The sequence below is a fragment of the Patella vulgata genome, chromosome 3 (genome assembly GCF_932274485.2).
Source record: "Patella vulgata chromosome 3, xgPatVulg1.2, whole genome shotgun sequence".
NCBI lineage: Eukaryota > Metazoa > Mollusca > Gastropoda > Patellidae > Patella > Patella vulgata.
In genome coordinates, this window is record NC_065881.2 from 66992329 (window position 1) to 67019468 (window position 27140).

Consider the following 27140-nt stretch of genomic DNA (forward strand, 5'->3'; position numbering starts at 1 on the left):
GAAGAGATTACATCTAGATTTCGCCGGTCCATTTTTAGGTTACTCTTTTTTGATTGTCGTTGATTCTTATTCGAAATGGTTAGAGGTCATTCAAATGAAATCTATCACCACGACATCAACTGTTAAAGAACTTACGAAGCTATTTTCGACATTCGGTACTCCCGAACACATAGTAACCGATAATGGTACTCAATTTACTAGTAGTGAGTTCTTCGAGTTTCTATTCGCGAATGATATTAAACATACGCGTACAGCCCCAGCACACCCTGCGACCAACGGTATGGCTGAACGATATGTAGGTTACTTTAAGAAACAAATTTGAGATCTGGTCCGCGCTGGTTACCTGGTATCATTATTGATGTAAAGCAACGTTCGCACGATGTTCAAGTCTACCAGCAGGTTTGGAAAAGACACGAGGATCAACTTCGCAAACGTTCTCTTGAATTAAAGGATAAATCACCGGAATTATTAGATACAACACTTACGTCAAATACGTTGGGTCGTCAGTTTAATTCTAACCCGGACGGACTGTTAAGAGACATACCAACTCGTCAAACTAAATAAACTAATATCAATACTGATATTAATAAACCAATTTTGTCTGAAGTTCAGAATCCTCCAGATCAACCAATCGTTACAGAACGTCGATATCCAGAACGTATAAGACGTGTTCCAGATCGTTATAAATAAACTTTTCTTAGATAATAGCAATTAACGCTATTTTCAAACTTTCATAAAGAGAGATAATTGTTATGTATTGATTGTAGATCATTACCGTACCTTTAAGATTAAGGTAAGGCAAGTTGTAGTCGGGACTGAGGTAACTTTAGCCCGGCAGTTCGATTTATTCAATCCTAGAATAAAGACATGTTTTGAAACCACCTTGGTGTTATATTAACCCCCACTCCAATATACAATATTTACCTTGGATGTATAATAGCTAGAGGTAAAGTTACATTATAGACTGTGAAATAACATGCAATATTAAAATACAGTTATTACGATGGCAATATTTCTGCCAGTTAAAAAAGGTTAAAAATATATAATAATTTTAACAGTGTAGGGCTTCAAGATCTAGGGGGCCTCTGGTCAACGCGAATAATATTTTTGTTACTGTCATAGCCTTTCTTTAATGCACTGTAATCTTACGTACTCGCCATCACCATCGGCTTTGGCCAATTGAGTTTAAAACACACTTTCATCTAGGGCCCCACTTCAACTCAATCGGGCCATGTTACAACCCCTTCAAAAATCGTGTATTCACCCCATAAGTATAATACATACTTCCTTATGTTGGGAAAATATTATGCATTAAGCCATCTTGACCAACTACTTATTGTCTAGATCAAAGCAGTGTTTCGTTCGTAGTTAGTTGTAAATGTTTCTTTAAGACGTCCCAACCACTACAGATCACATAATTGTCATAGTTTAAGAAACAGATAATCAGGGTCTTTTCTCTTTTTTAAAAACGTACAAATGGCATAGCTTTTTCATAAAAGAGTGATTTGCGATTTTAAAAGAGGATCAATGGTAAAAACTTGAAGCGTTTTAAAAGAATGATTAGTAAGCATTATGTACATTTACTATAGAGACATGGCCATGAAAACTGTGTTTATTTTGTTGTTATATGCTATATGTAGCGTAACCGCTCAATGTAGGCACGTAAAAGCTGACGATTGTTGTCCAAGTAACTGTAAGTATTTTTATTTTGATTCTCCAATGAAAATCTAATTATGATTTGCATGACATTTGTGTAATTGCCTGCTATTCCGGCTAACACTTCTCTCAATTTTGTACAAAAGGACACAGCTTAAAGTATTCTTCTCGGTGACTTCGTTTTTACTTATTTAGTTTTCTTTCTCCAGTTTATATAATTTAATCAACATTAAAGATATTTCAATCTCTCAATGACCCAAAACGAGTTTTGGTCGTAATCGGTCCACCACTTACAATATCTGTATTATTCTTGCTTCGAAAGGGGGGTAGGCTTATAGGAAAAATGTTCAACAAAGTTGGTAAAACACTCATTTTACTTTTCTTTTATGAATTGTCCAAAGTGTACTGAATTGACTATGTATTTAAACATTTTGTTTGGAGCCACACCGCATTGATTATTATTTATGAATGCAGCTTCAACAGTCTAATGGGATGATTGGGATTTCGCTTGCAAAACCATTGGACAACGTTGAAGTTAATTGCTTGACTCACGGGCTAGAAAAGCAGAAAAATGCATCTGCGCCGTTAAGTTTTCTTGGGGAGGGCGAGTTCCCCATACCCCGCCACGACCGGCGGCGGCTGCGTGCACTAAACGTTCGATTGGCTGTTTGGAATTCAGATCAGCACTTAAAGGTCACCGGAAAAGGTTCATAAATTTTTTTAAATAATGCAAGTAATTATGTCAACATATCCTTTCCATAAGTATAACACGAACCCGAATGTCAATATTACCTGCAACAGGTAAATTTCAACGTTAGCAATTTCCGCCATTCTCCGTGGGTAGTCGTAACTTTCCGTAAATTTGACGTCATTTTAGTCCTTCTGTTCATATTCTAGTCTATATTTCTATGTGCAGAAGGACTAAAATGACGTCACGGATTGCTTATTGACGGAAAGTTCCGACTACCGACGGAGAACGGCGGAAATTACTAATGTTGAAATTTACCTGTTGCAGGTATTATTGACGTTTGGGCTCGGGTTATACTTATGGAAAGGATATGTTGACATAATTACTTGCATTATTTTAAAAAAAAATTTATGCTTTTCCGGTGACCTTTAAGTGCTATACATTCACTACCTGACAGGACAACCTGTTTGTGGCCGTCAAGTTTTCCAAGCTTGCTTGAGGAGGCATTTCAGGTCTGGCTTCCCCCAGCTTCCATCGGGCACGTACGCCTAAGGAACACCAGCACACGCAGCGATTATTGCTTCTTGGTTTGATTAGATTTGAAATTCTTGATTGTGTTCAAAACTCTATCAAAGGTATCTTAGCAAAAAAACTGTGCAAAAAAAGGTATCTTAGACATATCCACACGCTACGACTTCTATATCGCAGGTTATGAAAGATAGTCGTTGCGTAAAAGCTGACTCAACACTCCGCAATTTTCGCTATAAAAGAAAAATTGTTATCAAAATAAAATCTATTTTTTTAGTATTTTCCATCAACATGTCGAAGTATTTGGCATGTGAGTATGTTGGTATCCATTATCTTGAGGTTACCATTTACAGATTCTGATTCTGCGTAACCTTTTTTATTTATTTTGAAATTATCATAGCTAACAATTATTTTGTGTTTCAGCTTGTCCATCACAACTTCCTTGTTCTATATTATATAATCAACTTGGACCCTTTGATGAATGTCTTATAAAGGAAGCGACTGTCAGAAATATACAACCATCTGAAGTTGGGGCAGAATGGGAAAGGCGTTGTGTTAATGAAGGTTTATGTGAAGAAAATGTTGGAGCTTGTAATTTCATAAAAGACACCATTGTTCATGATATATGTTATAAAGAAAACAGATTACGTGTGCCTAATACTTGGAAAATAGCAACACGATGTAACTGAGCAAATAATTGTAAATCAAACTTAATAAATGTAATTTACTTTATGCTGTATCGATAGAATTTATCATATTATCTTGTACATGTATATATACAATTTATGGTTTAATATAATTTCGGAATTATGATGTTATGGTTAGTGCTGACGTGTGGGGTACGGGTATCAAAAACTGACAACATTTGTCTTCGAATTCCAAAAACGTCAAATGTATTTTATATTCAAACTATTTATAAACAAAATGTTAATGAGACAAATTAGTCCATAATAGAAAATGCTAAAGAATTCATGTAAAACTCCAACGATACTTTTGAAAATATAAATACATTTCCACATTACATCCCACCCAGTTTCTTCTAAAGATCTACGATTTGTGAACAAATCTAAATTACAATAATGAGTTGGATGTTCGTTATCAAATTATCGAAAATCAATAGGCATCTAATTGATCGGATGTAAGTCAATCGAACATTTACACTCCAGAACATCCAGAAGGGCCACCATAACTGGAATTTGTTGAACTTTTTCGTCTCTCCAATATAAACACCGTGTATAAAATTAAAGTTAATCGGATGATAACTGTAGTCTCTAGCCCAGAAGGTCCATAAGCAATTGTTGACGGACCGACTGATGGACAAGGGTGATAACATGCGAACCCATTTCAATATTTACCTTTTAAAGTGTCCCTGATTTGTCCATGGGGAACAGAATTTTTTCATATACATGTAAACAAATATGCTTCCTACATTAAAAATTTGGCCGAAATCCCAAGGGTGTCTGAGCATAAGTCAAAAATGTCAATCATATTCATCTGATGTACAGAAGAAGTGCGTTGTTGTAATCATGGCGCGCTTTGTTAAGGAAACCCTTTCGGGATCTCAGTTCCAGGAACAAAATAAAGGTGAAAACTAGCCATGAATGTCAGTTCAAGGCAGAGGGAAGAACTAGCTTTTGGGCATTCTGTTTCACAGAGGTATTGCGACAGCCTTCCTATAACCCTGTATAAGATGACTAGCCTTTTATATATATTCAAATGCCTTCTATATATGAAATGAAATGAAACGGGGTTTAACGTCCTACTGTTCTGCTCCTATACTGGGCTAATGAAGACGGGCATATGTCATACAGCGTGAGATGAGGGACATTTTGTCCGGACAGCGGCACTACAGCCTACTCTTATATCGAATTCCAACTGTCAATGGATCATTTACGTGCACGCCAATGAACTTTCTCGGCCAATGCAGGGATCGAACACCCGACCTCCAGGCTAGCGAGCTATAGCGTCTTACCCACTTAGCCACCTTGATCCCCTTTCTATACATGTGACGTCACATCAGAAGGCGTCGATCATTGGCTCGATGGCGTGTGCATTGTTTACATAACGTAAACTGGTCCGGGCAAAATGATGCCTTTTATTCATTTTACATACTCATTTACACTAAATAGGAAATGTTATACTTTTTATCCAGATATACTTCAAACACCTTTATTTATTTTCCTAATGCTTCAAAAAAATGTTCTAGAATTTAATTTGCATAGGATGTCATTCCTATCAGTGAATGTAGCGGCCTAGCGAATATTCACTGCTGATCAGTGAGGCTTTTGGGCTGTCGGTTCAACGGAGAGAGAGTCAAATGGGGCTTAACGTCAACGCGACGCCAACAAGGTCATTTTGAGACTAACATATGGTTCAATTTTATTTCAATAATTCGCTTGCGTGTAGGGTATTTAGCAGTGGGAGGAAACCGGGGAACCCAGTGAAAATTCTGAGGGTTTGGTAGGCGACCCCACTCACTGAAAGCTTGGAATGGAACCCATGCAACTTGGCTCAATGACAGACCTTATGATCTACCTTCAGATATCTCCAGGTCAATTCAGTACCGATCTGCTCGAGTCGAATACTCCCAGGTCATCTCCCATGGTCCTGCGTGGCTTATATATATAAAATCAATTTCAATTTATTGACATCACAACGCCTTGTTAGAAAACATTTAAATGAAGGAAATATTATGCATTTAGAAATACAAAAACATCGAATCACAGGGAAATTTTTAAAAACTCTGTAACTACCAGTATTTGTCAGTAAAACATGGAATGATAGCGGCTGGAGGTTATTCTTTACAAATTCACCAGCCTTTCCAAGCGTTTCACATGTCTATAATTTATGCATATTCTTTTTCCACGACTTTAATGTTGAAGTCGGAATTTTGAGTTTAGCACATGCAGCCTTTTCGCCGATTTCCACAGATAATTCAATAGCTTTGATCTTTTCTTCATTCGAGTATGATTTATAACGTCCACGAGATTTAAAATTGCTGACCATGTACCAGGAGAGGGCATCTTGTACAGTCGAGTTATCACGGCTATCGGCATCCTCATCTGTAAACAAAACGAGAAGAAGCTCAAATAATGGTTCAGATCAAAAATAACATATTATAATCCAGTTAAGTTAACAGAGCCACGTCAAGAAAACTCAAATCATGTTTAAACAAGCCAACAGTGCTCAAAAGTATTGAGCAATCAAACTGATACATACGAAGTTTCATCACTCCCCATCAGCTAGAATCAAAGTTATGTTGTCCCAAAGCATCGACCAAAAAACTTGCTTAGCTTTGCTTAGCTTTAGTGGGAATTTTTAATCATTGAACTCAGTCAAGCCATTCACCTTAATAAACATTTACATCAAGTTTATTAAACATTCTACCAATTAAAAGCAGAGTTGTTATGTTCCAAAGTCTTGACCAATCAAATTGCTTATCGCTAAATATCCTAAGCAGAAACTATACACCAGGTTTCATCACTCTCACTTAATTAGAACTAAAGTTATCGTGTCCCATAGCATTAACCAATCAAATTGCTTATCTCCGCTTACCCTAAGTGCAGAAAATGCTCATCTTCGAACTCCATCAAGACAATCCAGGGGTCAGCTCAGCTACGTAACAAATTTGTAAAACAAAACTTTAATGAGAGAAGTGTCACGGTCGTTTGCATTATCCTTTATCGTCAGATAGTGGGACTAGGTGGGCATTTAAGGGCACTTTTTAAAACGAAGAGAATAGAATATGAAAGGCTGCAATGACTGTAATATGACAAGTGGCAAAGAATGCTAGACGTTGGGTTTGTTTTGCCAGATTTACAGACTAAATATTAACAAAAAGGTGGGTGTGACACACATACAGGGGCAACGACAATATAATGTGGACGTATAAAAAGCTTGAGCCCATGTATTTCTCAAAAAATGTTCAAGGCCGGGGGTTGGGGGATAGATTGTCTTAGGTACCGGGTAAACTCCCTCCTGCAAAAATTCCTGGATCCGCCTCTACATTCACCTAATAAACACCTACACCAAGTCTGAACATTCTAGCTCAATTAGAAGCAGAGTTATTGTGTGACGGACAGACAGACATACAGACACAGACAGACAGACCCATCTTAATAGCCCTCTGCTTTCTTTCTTCTAAAGGCGGGGGACAAAACAAAAAGTTTGTAAAAAAAAAATCCTCACGTTTCAGTTTCACAGCAGTTTCGCACTTGCGCGTTGTATGAAAATGGTCTCAAATGTACAAATTGTCATTCTGTCGCCTGCGTGTCATGTTTTAAACTACGGTGGCTGGGGAAGGACATGCTTTTATTTTTCCCAAATTATCTCGTTCGATCGACTCAGTGTCTCGGTCAATCGACTTGTATCTCGATCGATCGACTTGTATCTCGATCGATCGACTTAGTATCTCGATCGATCGACTTTATTATCTCGATCGATTGACTTTTTTCTGTAACGAAGCTATAACAGTGGTTCCCCGCTCGGCTTCGCCCCACCGTCTCCACTGCGTGAAACGGGGAAACAGTCTCGAGAACCATACCTCCACTCAAACCAACGGCTACGTTGGGAGCTGCAGGAAACTCGTCTCGCACTCGGCTCCGCTCCCTTCGACTAACCGCCAAATGAAAGAAAAGAGAGAGCAGCTCAACGACGGTGACGAGAAGGGTTGCCGAGAGCTGCAAGAAACGCATTTCCGGGACTTCCCTCGAACGTCATGTACTTTACTCCACTCGCTCGTCCGGCACTTCGCCCCGCCATAGAATCACTGGGCAGTACACCTAGTTTCGGAAAACTTTGGTGCTTGGTCTTAAGCTCACCTTGGCTTTCCGGTAACAAGCATTCTGGCATGAAATATGGATGGAGGTCTCCCGCAACACAAGATTTTTCGTCGCCCGTGAGTGTGTCAAGCCATATTCAACAAGTATACATATTAACAAATAAGGTGACTTTGCAAGGTGAAATTAAGGGCTACCAACGTAGCTAAAGACATAAACCAGAATTATCGCAAAGTTTTTAGCAATCTACTCGTAGCTATAGCTCCGTTTACACTTGGCCACGATAAGCGCGGCACGGTACCAGGGCGCGATAAATTTCAAGAAATTGACCTGTTTACATTACTCTAATATAACCAGTCTCCGAACCGTACCAGGCACGCCAAATGTGGAACTCTTCACAGAAAAGTTAATTCCCAGATGAAAATAATTATGGCGATTGATTTAGTTTGGACTGGAATTTTGACAGAACTGATGACAAAACTGTCAAAGTTCGCATGCGCAGTAATCCGTACTGATAACCGTTCTCATACCGGACAGCGTAATACACTACGAAAATGTAACTGTGCCGTGTCTGGCAACTTGCCGAGACCACCTCACTTCAATGGGCCAAATTGGCACGGTACTCAATATGACACGCTTCTGTCTGACTCGTTTACACTGCAAAACAATTAACCGTTCCGTAATGATGAATTTGGGAATGGACAGGTCCAGGACACCAAATTTTAAATGACACCCTGAGCCGGCAGAAGCAATTCTTGATTGGGGGAGGGGGGGCTACCATTCTAGGGCTTTAGGCGAGGGGCCACAGGGACCGCCTAGGCCCCGGAAGCTCCCGGGGGTCTAGGTCGTCGGAGACGCTTTCTAAGCGATTTCTGGCTAGTAAAATTACTCAGCAATGAATTTTTAATTATTTTTTTAAATTCCTTAGAGCACCGCAGTCGATGGTGCTTTCCTGTGATGCTGAACTGGACAAATATATGCATAATAATACCAAGGTTGTGGACACTCTAGAGGTCACAATTTTTATCAGATTTTGATGAAACTTACATGGTTTTTATAACCCAAAGATCTCGATTCCTTTCGATATTGGCGCATATTAGACCGTAACTTCATGGATTATGGCCTCTAATTGTACGAAAAATCACATTTTTAGCTTGTGGGCCCTCCAGAGGTCACAATGTTTAATGATTGTAAAAACCGTCCAAATATCTCCCCGTTATACATGTATTATAATCATGGTTGAGTCCGAATTTCCTGCAAATCGGACCGAAACTTCCCGTACAAGGGTTGTGGATCCTCTAGATTTCTGGTTTCGATGAACCTTATAACAAGTGTTAAGTATCACTAGTTCATTGATGCGCTCACGTTTGGTGTGCATCCGTTCTGGAGCTATGCCCCTGCTTTTCACGGAAAATGTGAAAAAAAGAATGAAGTTTGTGAACCTTCGTGAGGCGACAATTTTTGTACGATTTATGAGATGAAAATTAAACAATGTGTTTAGGATCAAAAGTTCTTGGATGAGTTTCCCTTTGGTACGCATCAGACCTTACATTCTAGAGCTATAGAATGTGAGAAAAATCTATCCCGTCGTGATTTAATTACCCAATATGTCATAGATACATCGGAAGTCTGATGGAATGAAATGTTTAAGATCGACTGCTCAGCAGTGGCGGCGCCAGCCGCCGGTGGTTGGAGGGGCAAAGCTGGGGCAAAGTCCAAAGTTAAGGGGGCAAAGGCACGAGCTTCAACTACGGGTAGGGGGGCCTCCCCCAGAAATTTTAGAAAAACAAGCTGCCGGATATGCAGCCTGTCAGTAATTGTGGCACTGATCGTTGAGATAAAGTGTCAAACGACCGAACCTCGACGAAGCCCACCCACGAGCGCCAAAGTAGGGAATTTAAAAAAATTTTGAAAAATAGACTGTCGGAAATGCTGTCTGACAGTATTTAGGCACCGATTGTCGAGATAAATAGAGCTGACTCCAGAGAGGAAAGTGTCAAATGAACGGACTTGCGAACCTCAATAAAGCCCCAAAAAATTTGAAAAGTAGACTGCCGGAAATGCAGTCTGGCAGTACTTCAGACACTGATCGTCGAGATTAAATAGAGCTTACCAGATACCGCCTGTCGCCAAATCACTAGTTTATCCGAACAGAGAGGAAAGTGTCAAACGGACGGAGTGAGTGAATCAATATGAATGAATATTTTCGCCACGATATTTTGTGAAATAGACTGCCGAAAATGCAGCCGGGCAGTATTTCAGAAATAGAGCTGACCAGATACTGTTCGTCGCCAAATCACAAGCTTATCCGAACTGTGAGGGAAATGTCAAACGAACGGAGTAAGTGTATCAAGTGAATGCACATTCTCGCCGCTTTGAACCTATATACCCAAAAACTTTGAGGATCGTAAAAAGCACTTCTCGAGTGGTTCACGTGTTATTGTTTACAGTAGGTTTACAGCAGGATGGGCTTGGTAAGAAATCACTCAGACTCTACAACATGCAAGACTATGACTGTGTGGGGATGTGGGATTTAAACACCGTAGAAGGTATTGATTACCGAAACGTATCACAAATAATATTTTTTTATTTACCAAAATTATTGGGGGTGGGGGGCAAACAGACGGCAGACCAGATTTATGAGGGGACAAATGCCCCCCCCCCCCGCCCCTTGATACCGCCACTGCCTCAGTTAACTAATCGCGACCCTCGCAATTGGGGGGGGGGGGGCTCTTAACCCAGGGATCAGTATGGTGTATAACAGGTTTTTCTTCTTCTAAAGTCTCACTTTTATGTTAATCAGGCCTCCACGTCACTAGATAAAAGAGTACTTGAAGCCAAATTATTGGATTTCCCTGTGTTATGTACTGAAGTGGGTTTGTTTTTCTGTGTTTCTGTTTGTTTATGGGTGGTGCCTTTCTCCAGCACTTACGTATGCAGGATACAAGAGAATGGTAGAAAAACACAGTAGTGTTTTTTGAGAACTGTGTAGCAATCAAACTGCACGCAGCGATCCATCTACGTCATACTTCGAGATTATGGTCACTGCCCTAGTTGCCCGCCATTTAAAAAGCTCACGTGATCATTTTGGGACGAGACTTATCGACTGGACTACTGCTTTGTGTACACAACAGAGTAAAAATAACCCGATCAAGCACGTGTTTTATGTAAACACATGTCATTGGCAAAATGTCAACTTCTGCCACTACGGTAAAAGCGATATATAATATGTGCTAGTGGGTAATATTGCAATACATTCTTTGCCATTGTAAACTGTCTTTAAAGTTTCAATCTGTTTATCTTTCAAAACAAGGTTAGATACTCCTAAATTTGTCTTCGCAAACAAAACCGCCTCTGTGAAGTTATCTTTCATGGGCGTCGCCATATTGAATAATTAGAGGACTATTTTGTGATTCGGCTTTGATTAGTTTGACATCTTTCATACACACAGCGGCTAAATAAACATATTTAATTTTATTCAATATGACAATAGAAGAGAAATAAATACTTCTAAAAATTACTAAAAGCATACTCAGTGTTTTCGACTAAAATCTTCGATGTAGGAATTAAAATGTCGGTTAATTCGCTTAGAGAACATTCTCAGGCGGGGCTAGCTGTAGACAGGCAGCCCAAGTTTAGGATGTGTAGCAATCTGTTTCACAGAAGTAATATGAATGTCTTACAGCAAACTGGTCAGCTGTGAATATCCGAAAGGGATGACATCGGTGCTTGTTGATTAGCTCACAATATTAACTATTTTCCTTCCTTATACACATTAGCGTGCACGTAATCGATCCCTCAACAGTTGGAATTCGATATAAGAGTAGGCCGTAGCGCCGTTGTCCGGGCAATATTTTTCCTATCTAGCACACTGTATGGCGTATGTCCGCCTTCATTAGCCCAGTCGGAAGAGAACAGTAAGGCGTTAAACCCTATTTCATTTCACTTTTTGTAAACGTTCGAGGTGACGTAAAATCACGTGCGTGTTCTAATTCTGGTTCGGAGGCTATTTTAAAAAAGACTGAAATATCGCGTAGCCGCTGGATTTTAATAAATTTATGAATTTATGTGTTAAGTTTCACCTTTAATTCAATGGGAATTGGTTTATTATGTGTTTAGATCAATCTGATTAAAACACAGATCCTATTTCGTTTCACTTGTCTTTACTACACTAGGATCTGGAAGTGTTGTTATCATTGACGTGTTCTGGGTGATGTGAGGGATTAGCCAATGAAACGGTCTGTTACGAGTTATTGGCCTTTTGATGCACGGAACTGTGAGTAAACCACTAGAAACGTCAACGCTTATTGATTAATCAATGTCTGACGTCATAGGGTCAAAAGACGTTCGTTTGACCCCTGTCGTGAACTCCCACTATAACTTGTCAAATCTTCGTGTAGTGTTGGCCATCGAAAGTATTTTAAAAAAAACGAAACGAAATATAGATCTTTATTTTAATCAGATTGATGTTTAGATATGTGCAGAACAGTGTGATGTCAGTTTAATTTGAAATTAAGGGAGTCATAGGCCAGTAACTTTTAAGATATGTGAAGTACAGTTTGGGTTCAGTTAACGTGCTCAAAGAAGTCCTTAGAACGATTCGCTACTGTGTCTGGAGCAAGACGGAAGACATCAGTAGTGGAACCATTTCTAAACTAAAACCACAAGATGTAAGGTTGACTATCCATGGAATAACTTTTGTGAAAGTGCAAATTTTAAATCTAATGGAACATTATTAATAGACCTGTATTCAACGCCCAATAAAAAAATCCAGTGGAACACACTTTAATACTAAAATTGGTAATTACTTTAGTCTATTGGATCTTCTTATACCCGATTTTGCCTGTTCTTTTATTGTTGAGATACTGACGTCTATTAGAGAGATGTTCACCAAGTTTCACCCACGCTATATTTCTCTGATCATTAAGTTTGGGATCATATTCAAGAAGACTCTTAAAGAATGTAGCTTTTTGTGGTTGAGTTAGCATTGAAAGGGACGGGGGGTCTTGCCAATCTATGTCTAAACTGTCAACAGCAACACGTATAGCTACAGCTAATTCTCGTCTATAAACTCTTGCAGGGAAAGATGTTCCTGGAATATACGAATCAAAATCATCACTGTAGTAGTATTTTCTGAAAATACTAATTCTCATATTAACTCTACATTCACAAACATATATGGATCGGTTTTGGCACCACCATTACCATATACTTAGATGATGTTTGTACTATAAGATCCTAAACTTTAATTCATGAATCCCGTACCCCCTAATGACTACAAAATGTAGATCATTCGATGTTTTGAATGCTTTCACGTTGGATACTTCATTGTAATGTACAACATATATTGTCCTGAAATGGACCAATATGGAACCATGGTGGTTTGTCCGAGATGTCTTCCAAAATAGGACCATAGAAGTTCACAAATGAGCCATCTCATGAATAATCTGGAAAATACAGAAAAATTGGAAAGAAATAACGCGACTCGATGATCGTGATTCCGACCAACGGATATGACTTATTTCCCGACTGTTATTGAACTAGCTCAAAATACAGAACTCCAGAACTTTTTGAAAGTGAATAGGTATTATTATGTCAAGAACCGTATTTTTAAATACTGATATCATATTAGAGGTGCATCTTTTATTTATTACAAAATCATTGTATATTCCTACTCCAATGCAGACACCAATAATTGCGGCATATATTGAAGCTTACAAACTTCCTTTAACGGATAATATATTTTTTTTTAGTTATATATTTGAACATTTAAATGCGGATGAACCTAGTCAAAAACTCAAAATTAACGAGTTGTTTGGTACAGATCATGGAAGCTGTTAATCTATTCAAGGCCCGAGTTGTCCTAAGTATTGAAGGGGGGGGGGGGGTGTCCACATCATCCATAACCATTATGTCACCGCCTTGGGATAAATTAAATTCAAGATTCCAGGATGAATTCGTCAATTTACTTGATAGCCTAATTCCTGTTCCTACACAAACTGCAAGGTCATATTATTCACCTCGTCATAGACGTACGACCCGGGGGGAGGGGGGCAGATGTCCCCCTAACTTTCGGGCACTCTGACTTTTCGGCCAGACGGGTAAAGTGAAAACAAAAATTATTATTTCATCTAGTTGGCAAAATAATGGGCCCCGAAATCTAATAAAACACCAATTTTACTTTTATTTTAATAGAATACCACGAATTTGTACTGAATTGACTATGGATTAAAACATTTCGTCTGGAGTTACTCTACTTTGTGCGACAATTTCGGGTATCGACTATTATTTGTGAATGCAGGTGCAACAGTCTGATTTGATGGCTGGAATTCAGGCCGGCCTTGAGTGGGATTTCGGTAACGAAGATACCTAATTTAAGTTATACTAGACCACTTTGAAGTTGCTATATCCACGTGCTGGATTAGCAGGAAAACGCGTTTGGGACGTCAAATTTTCCAAAATTTCTTGTGGAGGGGTCCTTATCCCGAAATGTTTTTGGGCATCACGGGTTCTACCCCCCCCCCCCCAACGGTCATCGAGTCCGTACGCCTATGCACCTCGTCGGAAAAAGGCAGAATGAATTAGCGATCACATTTAAGTCTCTGATAAGATCATATCAGAGCATGGCGTTATGCTGCTTGCTTTAACCAAGAAATTATTCCACCGGTTTTATTTCTCAGGAAACTGAATTACATGTATTATGTTTAAACTACTGAAATCAATAAATCATCACCAACATTCTACAAATACAAACAAGTCCCCGTGTCACCAACATTGTTCCATCAACATCAGATTAAAACTGTGGATTTCAGATGGTCCACGTGCTAGTTTCAAGTGTCACATTTTTATTTGCAGTGTTCTAAAATGTGCCACAGATTACTTTTTAAAACAAAAAGAAAGGACAGAAATCAATATTACAGTTAGACATAACACTCGTTTCTTTCTTTGGTTTTGTGACAGATTACTTTCTAGAACTAAAAGATTGGAACGAAATAAATATTACAGTTAGGCATAACAACCGTTTCTTTCTTTGGTTTTGTTGTGATATGCGTACTGATGTTGCGTTAGTTGTTTGTATTCTGGTATGCCACCTGGAGTCCGGTGCACTTCAATATTCATTCTTAATTTTGTCGACATAGATTTGTCTCTGTATTCAAAAGTGGCCCGCGCCTCCTCTTCTCTGTCCTGTTTTGATACAATGTGTTTAGCGCAATTAGTTATTTTGTTTAATTGCTTTTGCTATTTTCCGATTTGATTATTCCATTCAGGGATGAACTTAACACGCTTTGTTTGTGAACACTGAAACTGTACTCCTGTCTGACATCTAAAAACAGTGATGGTTTATTAGAGCACTGGAGCTTCCCCGGACTTGTAAATACCCATCCAACTCTTGCTAGCTTTTCTCCAAAAGTACACCCTACCCTAAAGACTGGATCCACTCGGCACCAGCATGGGCACAGCTGCCGTCTTGGTTGCTAGCCCAAACTTGTGGTTTGAGAATCGGGGATTATTTTGTAAAATACTGATGAACAAACAGACAATAAAATATGAACAATTATTTGTTACAACACTTCTGTACGCGATTTCTAAAGATCTACTTATCAACATCAGTTGCAGAAGCTTTGATATACAACCGGTTCACAACCAAAACTTGAAACCAACAACATTCCCCACCCCGAATTCTCATAAATATACCCATCTTGTCGGCTTCCTTAAGATTATGTTACACACAGACTACTTGGAGCATCTTCCAATAATGAATACTTAAGGGATATACTAGAAACTACTCGAGAGCCTTCAGATGAATCAAAAATATTGAGGTATTTCTAACATTTTGACATTTTCCCTGCTATTCCCTTGTACTGCTCTATATGCTTGTGTTTTTGCTTAATTATGTTGTGTATTGTGCCTATTGCCACACCAAACTTAACTGCCAATTCTTTCATTGTTGGTTTAGGATGACCTTCAAATAATGTTATCACCTCATACTTTTCTTCAACAGTCAACACCTTAAAAGAACGTGTTGAAAAAATTCCTGAAATTTAACAAATAAGAAAGATGTGAATGGTTTATTAAAGAGTCAAATATTTCCTATACATACATTTTCTACTAAAATAATCTAACCACAATAGAATCCAAATATATATATATATATATATATGACCAAGACATTAACAAACCAGTAAAGAAATACACAAAACCAATCTACTCAAAGTCATTCAAAATTTATTAATAAGACACATCACTAAACATTAAAGAGAGGTATGTCCCACACTTCATAAGCTAGATATATATTTAAACATTTAAAATATGTTCTAAAAATATGCACATTACTTTTTCTTGCTTTTAAGAAATAAACCCATTTTCTTCTTCAACAAGGGTATGGGTGATTAAGTTCAATATTTTTATTTGTTTGCAATAAAATTGAGACTTATCAGGTGGACATTTCCAGACCGAAAGACAGTAAGTATCAAAACTGTTTTAACTGGTGCCTGGTCACACTCGCATTTTTCATGTGTATAACTAATTCAGTGCTTACAAAAAAACAAGTTGAGCTTTATCCAAAACTGTAGAAAAGTCATTTCATTTTCATGTGTATCTTAAGGCCCCCCCACATCAAGTTCTATATGGTAAAAGAAATCCAAAATAAAATGAAATGAAATGGTGTTTAAGGTCCTACTGTTCTGCTCCAACTGGGCTAATGAAGACAACCTACACCATACAATGTGCTATGAGGGAATTTTGCCTGACAGCGGCGATACATTCTACTCTTAATATTGAATTTCAACTGCTAAGGGATCTTTTATGTGCACGCCAATGTGTACACAGGACCTTGGTTTTTCATCCCATATGAACAACTATACAGCTGTCCTTGTCAGACCCCCTGTCCTGCACCACTGACAAGGGGAAACAACGCTGGAAAATCCCGATGAACTTTCACAGCTAACACAGGGAGCAAACCCACAACCTCCAGGCTAGTGAGCCAGCGTCTTATTCAGTTAGCCACCTTGGCTCCCCGTAAAGGAAACCAAATGCATGTGTCAGGTATCTAATCAATCAGAAACACAAACAATTATGACTTTATATGGTTGTCTTATTAATGAAGACATAAAAATACTGTCATCAGATTCCCATGGAAAGGACTTCAACTATATTTTTTATGCAGAGCCATATCTACAATGAAAGTATGTATGATTCCTATAAAACAATATGAGATTCAACCGAGTATGTATTAAACTAACAATAGGAGACTCATGTTTTTGATTTTACCAAATTTAACAAATTCATAAACTAAACTAAACTGAATTTTATTCTACTATATAAAGCAATATAATCTGACAAATCAACATATGTTGTAATGAACCACTATCATAAATGTTGTAAGTTTTCATATTCAGCAAGATGTTTTTCCTTTTGTTTAATTATGTTATAAATTGTTCCCACTGCTACTCTAAACATAACAGCCAGCTTATTCATTGTAACTTTTGGTGAGCTGTGAAATAAATTGATCACTTTAACCTTTTCTTCCACTGTTAATTTATTATTTGTCCTTCCGATGTTCATCCCTGAAAATCAAATAAATGAGTTAATGTTCGGTAAAGATTTAAACAAATATCATATGTACAGGATGTTAGGCAGGAATCTTAATAGTCAGACAGTCTATTATATGATCATCTTCACTGTTTAATTCAACTTTTTCATACAGAGGTTATGTAAATACAGATTGCTTATGCCATGTAAATCTTTTTAAGATTGATAAATTGTATTAATGTAATTTTTTCTAATACATTTTACTGTACACTACTAATGTTTAAACCAAATATTAACCCAACCCATTTGATGCTCTCTTAATTCTGATATTTCTTAACTATAGTTTCAAAAATATTTTCTCCTATAATGCATGATAAAATGTGTGGATGCAATTAAGTTACATGTACAAGATGCATATCATAAAATCTAAACACTGTCAAGATTTCTGTCAAACTGGACAAAGCATATTAGGTCAGGTTCTATCACAAATGTGCAAGATTCCTAAGACGAATACAAGTTACAAAATGATGTTGACTTAAATGAAAAAAAACAAGGATGGTGTACATGTATTACTGCTATTCACATAGTCTGTTTATTCTGCCATTTTTGTCGATAATGTTCTTTATATCGTAGTATATTGTATAATGTTCTTTCTGCACAACAGAATTTCGCAGCCAATTCTTTCCTTGAAATTTTTGGCTCTTCTTCTGATATTTCGATTAGTTTTATCTTTTCTTCAAGGGTGAGTTCTACATAACGACGACTTATTACCAAGTCTGAAATTAAAGATTCACAAATCATTTCAAGATGATATCCGAAATATTTTTTCCTCTTAGGTCTGAACACATAAATCTAAAATATTGTCAGATCTGATGAACTGAAGTGTTCATCATTGAAAGATGATAGAACACATTGATATTTTCGCAAAGATGACTATGATGCTGATGATTTCTGATCCCAATCCTGTAAATATTTGTCTTTTCTCTTCAAAATATTGTAGACAGTTTGCGAAGTAACACCAAACTGTTCAGCTAATTTTCGAACAGTTGGTTTAGGTTCTTGTTCGGTCAACCGAATCAACTTGACTTTATCCTCTAGATGTAGTTCTTTATATTGGCGTGTGTTTAATAGTGCTGAAAAGACAAGATAAAACACATTCCTCAGTTTTGGGTTCACAAACTTTGATGACGATGCAATATACAAAGTACACTTAACACTGCCAAATTTTACATAACCAAAATCATTTTTACCCAAAGTGTCGAAACCCTTTATAACTAGAATGTCCTTCATATGATAAAACCACCTTATACAAATCCAATTGTAATTATGATAAAAGCAATCTAAAAATCAGACAATTCTTAAACAGATTTTCCAGATATGACACAACACCTTTACTCTTTTTTTGAAAAAAAAACCCCCACTAAGTAATACAATAACTGTCTTAAATCATTTAATGCTGGGACATGTAGGTGGAGGAGTCATTAACTTTTTCTTTACTCAGCCAAGTTTTTAATCAAATTTCCTTCAAACTGGTGCTAACTTAATTCACAATGAAGAGAATGATACCATTTTTGATTGTAAATTTTACACGTGGGGTATATAATAAATGATTTTAATCCTTTGAAACTTGTGTATTTGTAAGTGCCACTGCAACATACTAATTTGATTGTGTGTTCTTTTGTTTTTGTTCAAACATATGAAGAAAATGATGTTTCTTTTTCAGTAGTTTATAAACTGTGCATAGTTTAATATCAAACTGAGCTGCTAGTTCCTTAGTTGATGGTTTTGGTATTTGTTCAGAAGCTCTGATCAGTTTAACTTTATCTTCAAGAGGCAACTCCTTATAATCACGAGTTGTAAGAAGTGCTGAAATTAAACAAAAAGAAAAGCCTCTTAAAATTTGACATATTTATTACTAACTTGAGATATATATTTTTAGTTTACATGTATTTGTACAATAAGTTTATGTACTTTACAGTGATGAACAGATGTATTTGAAATCAGAATGTCTATGTACAAAAATGACAGAACACTACCATTATTATTACATGTAGATTCTGGTAAATAAAATATTAAATAAAATAAATCAAAGATGTCAAATTATGGCTCACTTTTTGCTTAGATACAAATTGGGATCCCAAGAAAAACACATAAATAGCATTTTTCACATTTTGCTTAAAAGTCTGTGTGCATCATTTGCATTTTGCATAAAACATCAAAATTATTATTTAACATTTCCTGGTTTGAATTCAATCAGATATCAGATAAAAAAGTGGTCCACCAAAGAATTAAGTGAAGTTTACAGGTGCTGGCTTTAAACCATATCCTGTTTATATCATCTACATCTACTGAACAGATTTGAACCCTTTTTGGACTGATATACTATACATGTATTCCTTTTTGACACAAACCTTTTACAATATTGTAGTTTGCAATGGATTCATCAATCCTTCACATGGCATATTACTTAAAACTATGATTCATTTTAGATTTTCCTACCCAAGATAAAAGTTATATTTCACCCCCACAAAATTTTCTTACATAAAACAGTATAGAACTACAAGTAACATATTTACATACTAAATTCTACATTTAATTTATAAATTTTTTTTAAGAACCTATCAAAATATCAATTGAGCGTCATCAACATTTTCATATAGTATTGTAAATTATTATTAACTTAAAAAAGAGAATGGATCTGTAATCTTTGTTGAAGTAATTGTTCTTTCCAATCCATGTATTCGAATGTACATATAAGCTGTAAACGACAGGACTGGGGATGACAAGACGGTTAAATTGATGTAATAGGATTTGGTAGGACAGAGGATATGCTAGTCTAGTATAAATCGATGCATATAGGATAGTGTAGGATAGAGGATGGGTTAGTACAGGATAAAATTGATGTGGATAGGATAGTGTAGGATAGAGGATGGGCTAATACAGGGGAAAATTGATGTGGATAGTATAGGACACTGTAGGATAGAGGATGGGCTAGTACAGGGTAAAATTTATGTGGATAGAATAAGACACTGTAGGATAGAGGATATGCTAGTCTAGTATAAATCGATGCGTATAGGATAGTGTAGGATAGAGGATGGTCTAGTACAGGATAAAATTGATGTGGATAGGATAGACAGGACAGGAGATGACAGGACGGTTAAATTGATGTTAGAGTGGTAAAAGTTAAAATGATGTTGGACTTGTGAATAACATGAATCAAAATAATTATGAGTAATGTAACATAGAAATAAAGGTTCTGTTTAATCCAACTTTTTAGTCACAAAAAATACAATAGAAACAAGATCCTACCAGCTGCAATGTACTAATTTTGTCTCTAGAAGTAGTTGTGACAATAGTAGGTGTATATATGAATATCAACAAAACACTTTTTACACATGAAAAACTATAACTTTAGGTAGTCTGCACAATAACTACTCTTCTGGGTTAAAGTATAATAATTCTACCATTTCTTTTTCTCATAATCCGCTATATATTTGTCTTTTTTACGCAGAATACTATAAACCGTGTGAATTTTACTATTATACTTTACTGCTAATTCCTTAGCGGATGGTCTTGGAACAGATTCAGATTCTTTGATTAGTCGGACTTTATCTTCTAACGGTAATTCCTTATATTCGCGTGTTGAAATCAAGTCTGAAAAATATAAAGTAGGCACAGCATGAGATAAATTTCGGGTCATGCTCACTTTACTATTGTGAACAATACTTGCTTTCTGTCAGGTTAATAAACCACACCACAAGGAGTAGAGATAAGAAAGAGAAATTCCTATGGTCAGTTAAGCCAACACACACTTTCGAGATTCACTTTCAATATTCACCACAAACAAAAATTTTCACTATCCACAATTTTCATCATACCAAGTTAAGCAAGTCTGATTTATTCCATTAATTTCTTCCTTTTTTCATATTCAGCCAGATATTTTTCCTTTTTCTTAATGATATTATAAGCTGTTTTAGTTTGAACATCAAATTCTTCTGATAATTGACGAACTGATGGTTTAGGCTGCCTTTCTGATGCCTTTATCAACCTTACTTTTTCCTCCAATGGTAATTCCTTATATTGACGTGTGTTTAACAAAACTGAAATCAAACAATAGTTTTAATATTACTATCTGGAATTGACAAAAGAATGTTTTATGTACAGAGCACTCACAGAACTATCAGTTTGATGTTGACTCCGGAAAAAATCTGGAATCAATAGCCCACCCCTGTTCAGATTGTTTTAACAATGTGAGATAGTGTTCTTTTCTCTTATAAATATTATATATTGTTTTACGCGCAATTCCAAATTTGGCAATAACTTCTTTCATTGCAGGTTTTGGAACACTCTCCAACATTTCAATCACTTTAACTTTATCTTCTATGGACAGTTCTGTTCTATTGTGTACATGTCGAAATTGATCTGAAATTTGAAGAAAATTATTGAAGTTTATGCGGATACTTGAAAATTTGTACCTAATATCCATGTTTTTGAGATGTTCACTAACAAAATGTACATGTAGCCAAATCTATAAATATAAACATCATCCATGATTAACACTTAGTAATATCCACAACCAACATTTTCCTTACACACTTGGCACTAAATTAAATTGAGTTCCTATCCAAACAAGAGAATATGACCACCGGATTTCAAACACATTTTATCAAGTACTGCTCTTCTCATATTCTTCCATATATTTGTCTTTCCTCTTGATGATATTATAAACTGTTTGCCTTGTAACTCCAAATTTACTTGTGATAGCTTTTATTGAAGGTTTAGGGACTTGTTCAAACATTTCAATCAGTTTGATTTTCTCAGTGAGTGATATGGAATTGAATTGGTAGGGTCGTGTAAGCAGATTGAGATCTGAAAATAAGTAAACACTTAATAAGACACCGCTAAAACACTTGACAAGTAAATAATCAGTTTTTATATATAATAAACTATACAAATCAACAACCGCCAGTCTGCCAACAATGTTGTGTACCATTTTGATTTCTTCCATGCCTACATGTATCTCTACATTCTAATTAACCAGACTGCATTGCACACATAATATACATTTAGATCTTAATACCTAAATATTCCTTTTCTAATCTAATAGCATAGTTTAGTTTTTAAATTAAATTGTTACAAAATTTTCTAGTAAAGATGATACAGAAAACTAAATGGTCAACATAAAGTAAACATTGACTTACAGTTACACTATAGATCACTCTTCAATTTGTGTTTTCTTTAGAATATAAGGATAAATAATAACTTCTTCTATGTATGATATTGTAGACTGTTTTACGACCTATACCATATTGTTTAGCCAAGGTTAAGGTTGATGGTTTAGGAATCTTCTCATATTCAAGTATTAAGCTGACCTTTTGCTCAAGAGACAATTCCTTATATGACCGGCTATTCATACTGAAGTCTGAAATTTAAACCAATATGTCAATCTTTCATTGAATTTTATTTCAATAAACTTTTATTGATTTCTATTTCAACAATCAATTATCCAAAGATAAGGAGTGATCATAGTGTAAGTGTAGCCTACACTTATGTAATTCTACAAAAGTTTTTTTTTCTGTTGATCTTCTTCCTGTGTTTAACCTTAAACAACATTAAGCAATGAGATACCACTGTAAGAATGAAAACATTACCTTCTCTACTAATATGACCGGGATTCAACTAGTTAACAGCAAACATCCTCAAGACAGAAATGTTTTTGTATGTTTATAAAATCTGAACATGAACCAGTTTTTCCATAAACCAGCAAATCATTTCTTTTGGTGTCAAAATATTATTTTGGATAGTTTTTATGACAAAATTTCTCTCTACATCAATATTGCCAATTAGCCTATATATCATAATTTCTACAACAATTAAGTTTTTCCAAGAGCACTACTTTATTTTACACACATTATGATCACTATAATGGAAAGCTTCTCACATAGATCACCAGAAACACAAGTGAATATATGTAACTTCATGATAAAACCATAGTCATCAGCAGGTAATGAATCAAGATTTTCTACTTCTACTCTAGTCAGTAAAACCCAATAATACTCAATTCAGCATTTTGAATGAAGATATAATACAGTGGACAATGACTCAATGACACTAAATAATGGAAGAAACAATTTCAAGGGAATCTAATTTCACATTTTATTTAACAAAAACAAACTTCTTTTTTTTTCCAAATGTTGAATATGCAACGCCTTAGTTAACACTTTTACTCTATTTGGTGAAATTCATATGGGTGGCAGAATTGTACAGATGTATAGTGATGGACAATGTGGAGGTGGCCCTTGAGTGAGTGTGGCTGAATGCCAGCCTGTGTAGGTAATATTTTCTTTTGTCCAACCATTCATCCTTTGTTTTTTTAATTATATAATCATGGTATGTATGGCACATGTGAGTTCTAATTCAGCCAAATCGGAATTTCAAGCCAAATCTATCATAACTACTAAATTTCATTTTTTCTGAAGAAACATGTTCTGGTATTCATCTTTTCTCTTTAATATTCTTGAAACAGTTCTAGAAGAAACATTATATTTGATAGCTAGTTCATCTATTTTAGGTGGAGGCATAGTCTCTCTGTCCTTGATTAGTTGCACTTTCTCTTCCAGTGACAACTCATTGTATTTCTGGGCTGAGAACATGTCTGAAATTTAAATAATTAAAATTCAGTCAGCAGGGCCCCCTCCATTTGTTATATAACAGCATAAGTTAGTTTTAGTATTGCATTCCAATATTATATATCGGGTGGGCCAGAAAAAACGAGTACACCATTTAAAGTGGAATAATTCAAAAAGTATTATACCTATATCATTAACCTTTCACATGTTGTACCATATGATGGATGTTTGACAATTTCACTCCAAATTGCAGATCCACCTCCCAAATAATGTTTACACAATGAAAGTTTTAAAAGATCTGTTGCCAGGCAAAGAAACATAAGCCCACAGCAGCTAAGTCGTCCAGACAATCATCAAGGGTTGTTGCATATATTTTCTTTTGTCAGTAATGAAACATTTCCAATACACTAAGGCTTCTTCGTCTCATAACCTTAAACACTGTGTATAAATTCAAAGTCAATCGGTATTAACTTTAGCTTCTAGAGTGTCCACAAGATTTTTCAACATGATCAAGGGCCATAACTCTGGCAGTAATTATTGGAAGTCCTGGAAAATTAATAGGGTTCTTTGTCTCATGACATTAAACATGGTGTGTAAACTTTACCGTCTATAGCTTCCACAAGATTTTTCGAAGTTATCAAGGGCCATAAAACTGGCAGTAATCTGATATCCTTGAAAATCAATAGGCTTGATCATTTGTATAAATTTAAGGTCACTTCCACAAGCAATTGTAACGCAGGACCACCGGACGAGGTAGCGACAATATACGACCACATTTCAGTCAATGTAGCCGTATTAAAAGAACGTCAAATCAAGTTCATGTCCTCCATCTTGCTGGTAGAATTAAGTATTTTTTTCCATCCAGAAATCTAAGAAGGTTATTGTGTTTGCAGGTGTTAGTTGTTGGGTCAAAATGTACATTTGCTTCATCGCTAATAAGACAATGAATGTTGACTCGAAATCTTATATGGCTCTGCTTGAAAATGAATTATTACCAACATGTATTTGCTGCAGGCTCTATCAGAACAATTTTTTGACTCCAGCAGGATGGGGTGGCAAACTAGACTTGGAACTACCTAAAATAAATAGATCTGTGGCTGCCGCACTCTCTGGACCTGAATCCAGTGGGTGCCATCAGGAATAGTCTTCTAGGAAAAAATTTAAGAAGGATGCATGAAACCGTTTACGGAAAATGAGCTGAAGGATACAATTCAATCAAAATGGTTATAATTAAGCTTAGAAGAAACAAGAAATTCGATATGGGAGGAAAAGGCACTTACATGTACGTATGAGCAAAACGGAAAACATATTGACCATTCGTTTATATAAACTGAGGTGTGTGTAATGTGACTTCTCAGTCCAGCAAATTTTTTTCAAAACTTGTACTATATTAATACTACCGTATCTGTGCGGTGGATCTGAAATTTGGAGTGAAGTGGTCAAACATTCATCATATGAAATTTCAATGATACAGGTACAATATTTTTTGAATTATTCAACTTTGTATTATACTTGTTTTTTTTCTTGGCCAAACCATATACATATACACTCTCCCCCCCCCCCCCCCCAAAAAAAAACACAACAGATTCTTATCAGCCCCCAGCTTCTCTACAAAACTATAGTGTTGCTATGAACATTCTTTTGTTATTTTACCTTAGTAAGTGCTGTTATTATCAATGTTAATGTTTTGTAACATGTGCTAATGTAATCCTCTGCCTGGATAAACCATCTGACCTGGTTCTTTGCCTAATATATACTATTATTTTAATCAGTAACTTTTTAAAAATAATATCTAGAAAAATAATGATACTTTATTTCTATAACTGTATGCAAGCAATTATTGTAACATACTATTATGAATAATCACATAAGTTTCATAATAAAATCATACAGACACATATATTATAATTTCACAGAAAACTGAAGCAATGCAAACAGTAAGCCAATATACAGGATATATGATACAAATTATTAATATTATATTGTTCAATCTACACAATTTGTACTAAAGCAATATGCTGCAAGATTACTATATTATTGTATAAATTCATGATATTATTACAAATTTAAAGAGCTAAGCCCCTTCAGAATTGTCGAATAAAGAGGTCTCAACATTTTAACATGTAAATATGACTCAAACATAACCTGTTAAATTCAAATATTTCTCTTGCCCTATTACCTTCAAAAACATATTTCCGATATCGCAGCAGAGTGCCTAATTTAATCCATGTTCTACACAACCGATTTATGACAATAGTTATTACATATGGCAGGTAATGCATCGGTAACAATAAAATAGTTATGGTTTTGTGTGTAGTTGATTAAACTAAATAATTGAACTATGAGTATATGAATTATTAGCCAGATCAAATTTTAATTTTTCCTCATATAAATCCTTATATTCCTGTTTTCTCTTCATTATTCTGTGAACAGTTCTTCTATTTATGTCATATTTTTGTGCAATAGAGACCACAGTAGAAGATGGATTTTGTTCCCGTTCTTCTATTATTCTTATCTTATCCTCTAGTGATACTTCCTTCTTCTGGTTAAGATACAAATCTGTAAAATAATCATAGATTATTTACAGCTGCATAAAAATAATTCAGACATAATACACATATGTTCCGCATCCACTATCAAAAATTCTTAACTTAAAACCAGAAAGACTTAACTTCTAAAACAAAGTAACCATTTCATTTACAATGTACAAAACTTCAAATCACAGAAACACAATATTTAGCACTACATGTATTTAAGACAACTGCATCAGTACATATGTCTTAATATTTCAAACACATTCTTTTTAATCAAGAGGGAACTACCGGTAAAAAAACCTTTTATCAAGTATCTGAACAATATAGAACAAAGAGTGGATGGCAAGAAATGAAGAAAAAAAAAAAAAAATTTTTTTTTAAATTTGACACAATCAGTCATCTTCTAAATAACCTACCATCAAAAAATAAATTTACTAAAAAGACACCAATTTTTCCTGCATGTATGATATATTGTTTGGTAATATATATACTCTTCCAAAAAAGTAGGGGATATTCAGAAACAATACAAAACTGCGGAAATGCACTGCTGTTTTTATTAGAGGTACATGTAACCAGTGTATGTTACTAACAGGCCAATTGCCTACACATGAACATAAACAGTTCATATGGGCGGCTTATCTGACGGCCCCATTCCACTCGCAAAGAGATACACCGTCAAAAGTGAAAATGGACGTTTTTGATTTTTGTAATAATGAGTAATTGCTTCACCAATCCTCAGACATTCAGCAATTCTTCGTGGCATGCTCCTTATTAACCGTCCAATCATGATTTGGGG

The 27140-nt window shown here is 35.9% G+C and overlaps 1 protein-coding gene and 1 long non-coding RNA gene across 21 annotated transcripts in view; one reads left to right on the plus strand and one right to left on the minus strand.

Moving 5' to 3' along the window:
• LOC126816055 (uncharacterized) overlaps positions 1 to 27140 on the minus strand; it is a 62541-nt gene that overhangs the window by 6473 nt on the left and 28928 nt on the right. For 3 of the 20 annotated variants that reach the window (XR_007678205.2, XR_007678206.2, XR_007678199.2), the window contains 5 exons: positions 25464 to 26369; positions 22833 to 23836; positions 22383 to 22603; positions 21657 to 22050; positions 19075 to 21281 (listed from right to left, as the gene is read on the minus strand). The exons of 1 other annotated variant lie outside the window; for it this stretch is intronic. Coding sequence is in view for 13 of the 19 variants with exons in the window: in XM_050542177.2 (XP_050398134.1) it covers positions 12465 to 12742 (278 nt within the window). In the remaining 6 variants the exon portion in view is untranslated. 16 more of the 20 variants (XR_007678208.2, XR_007678207.2, XM_050542178.2 and 13 more) reach the window with 16 other exon arrangements.
• Positions 1495 to 3685, plus strand: LOC126816061 (uncharacterized). The gene is made up of 2 exons (XR_007678209.2): positions 1495 to 1693; positions 3296 to 3685. It is a non-coding gene; the product is annotated as an uncharacterized LOC126816061 (long non-coding RNA).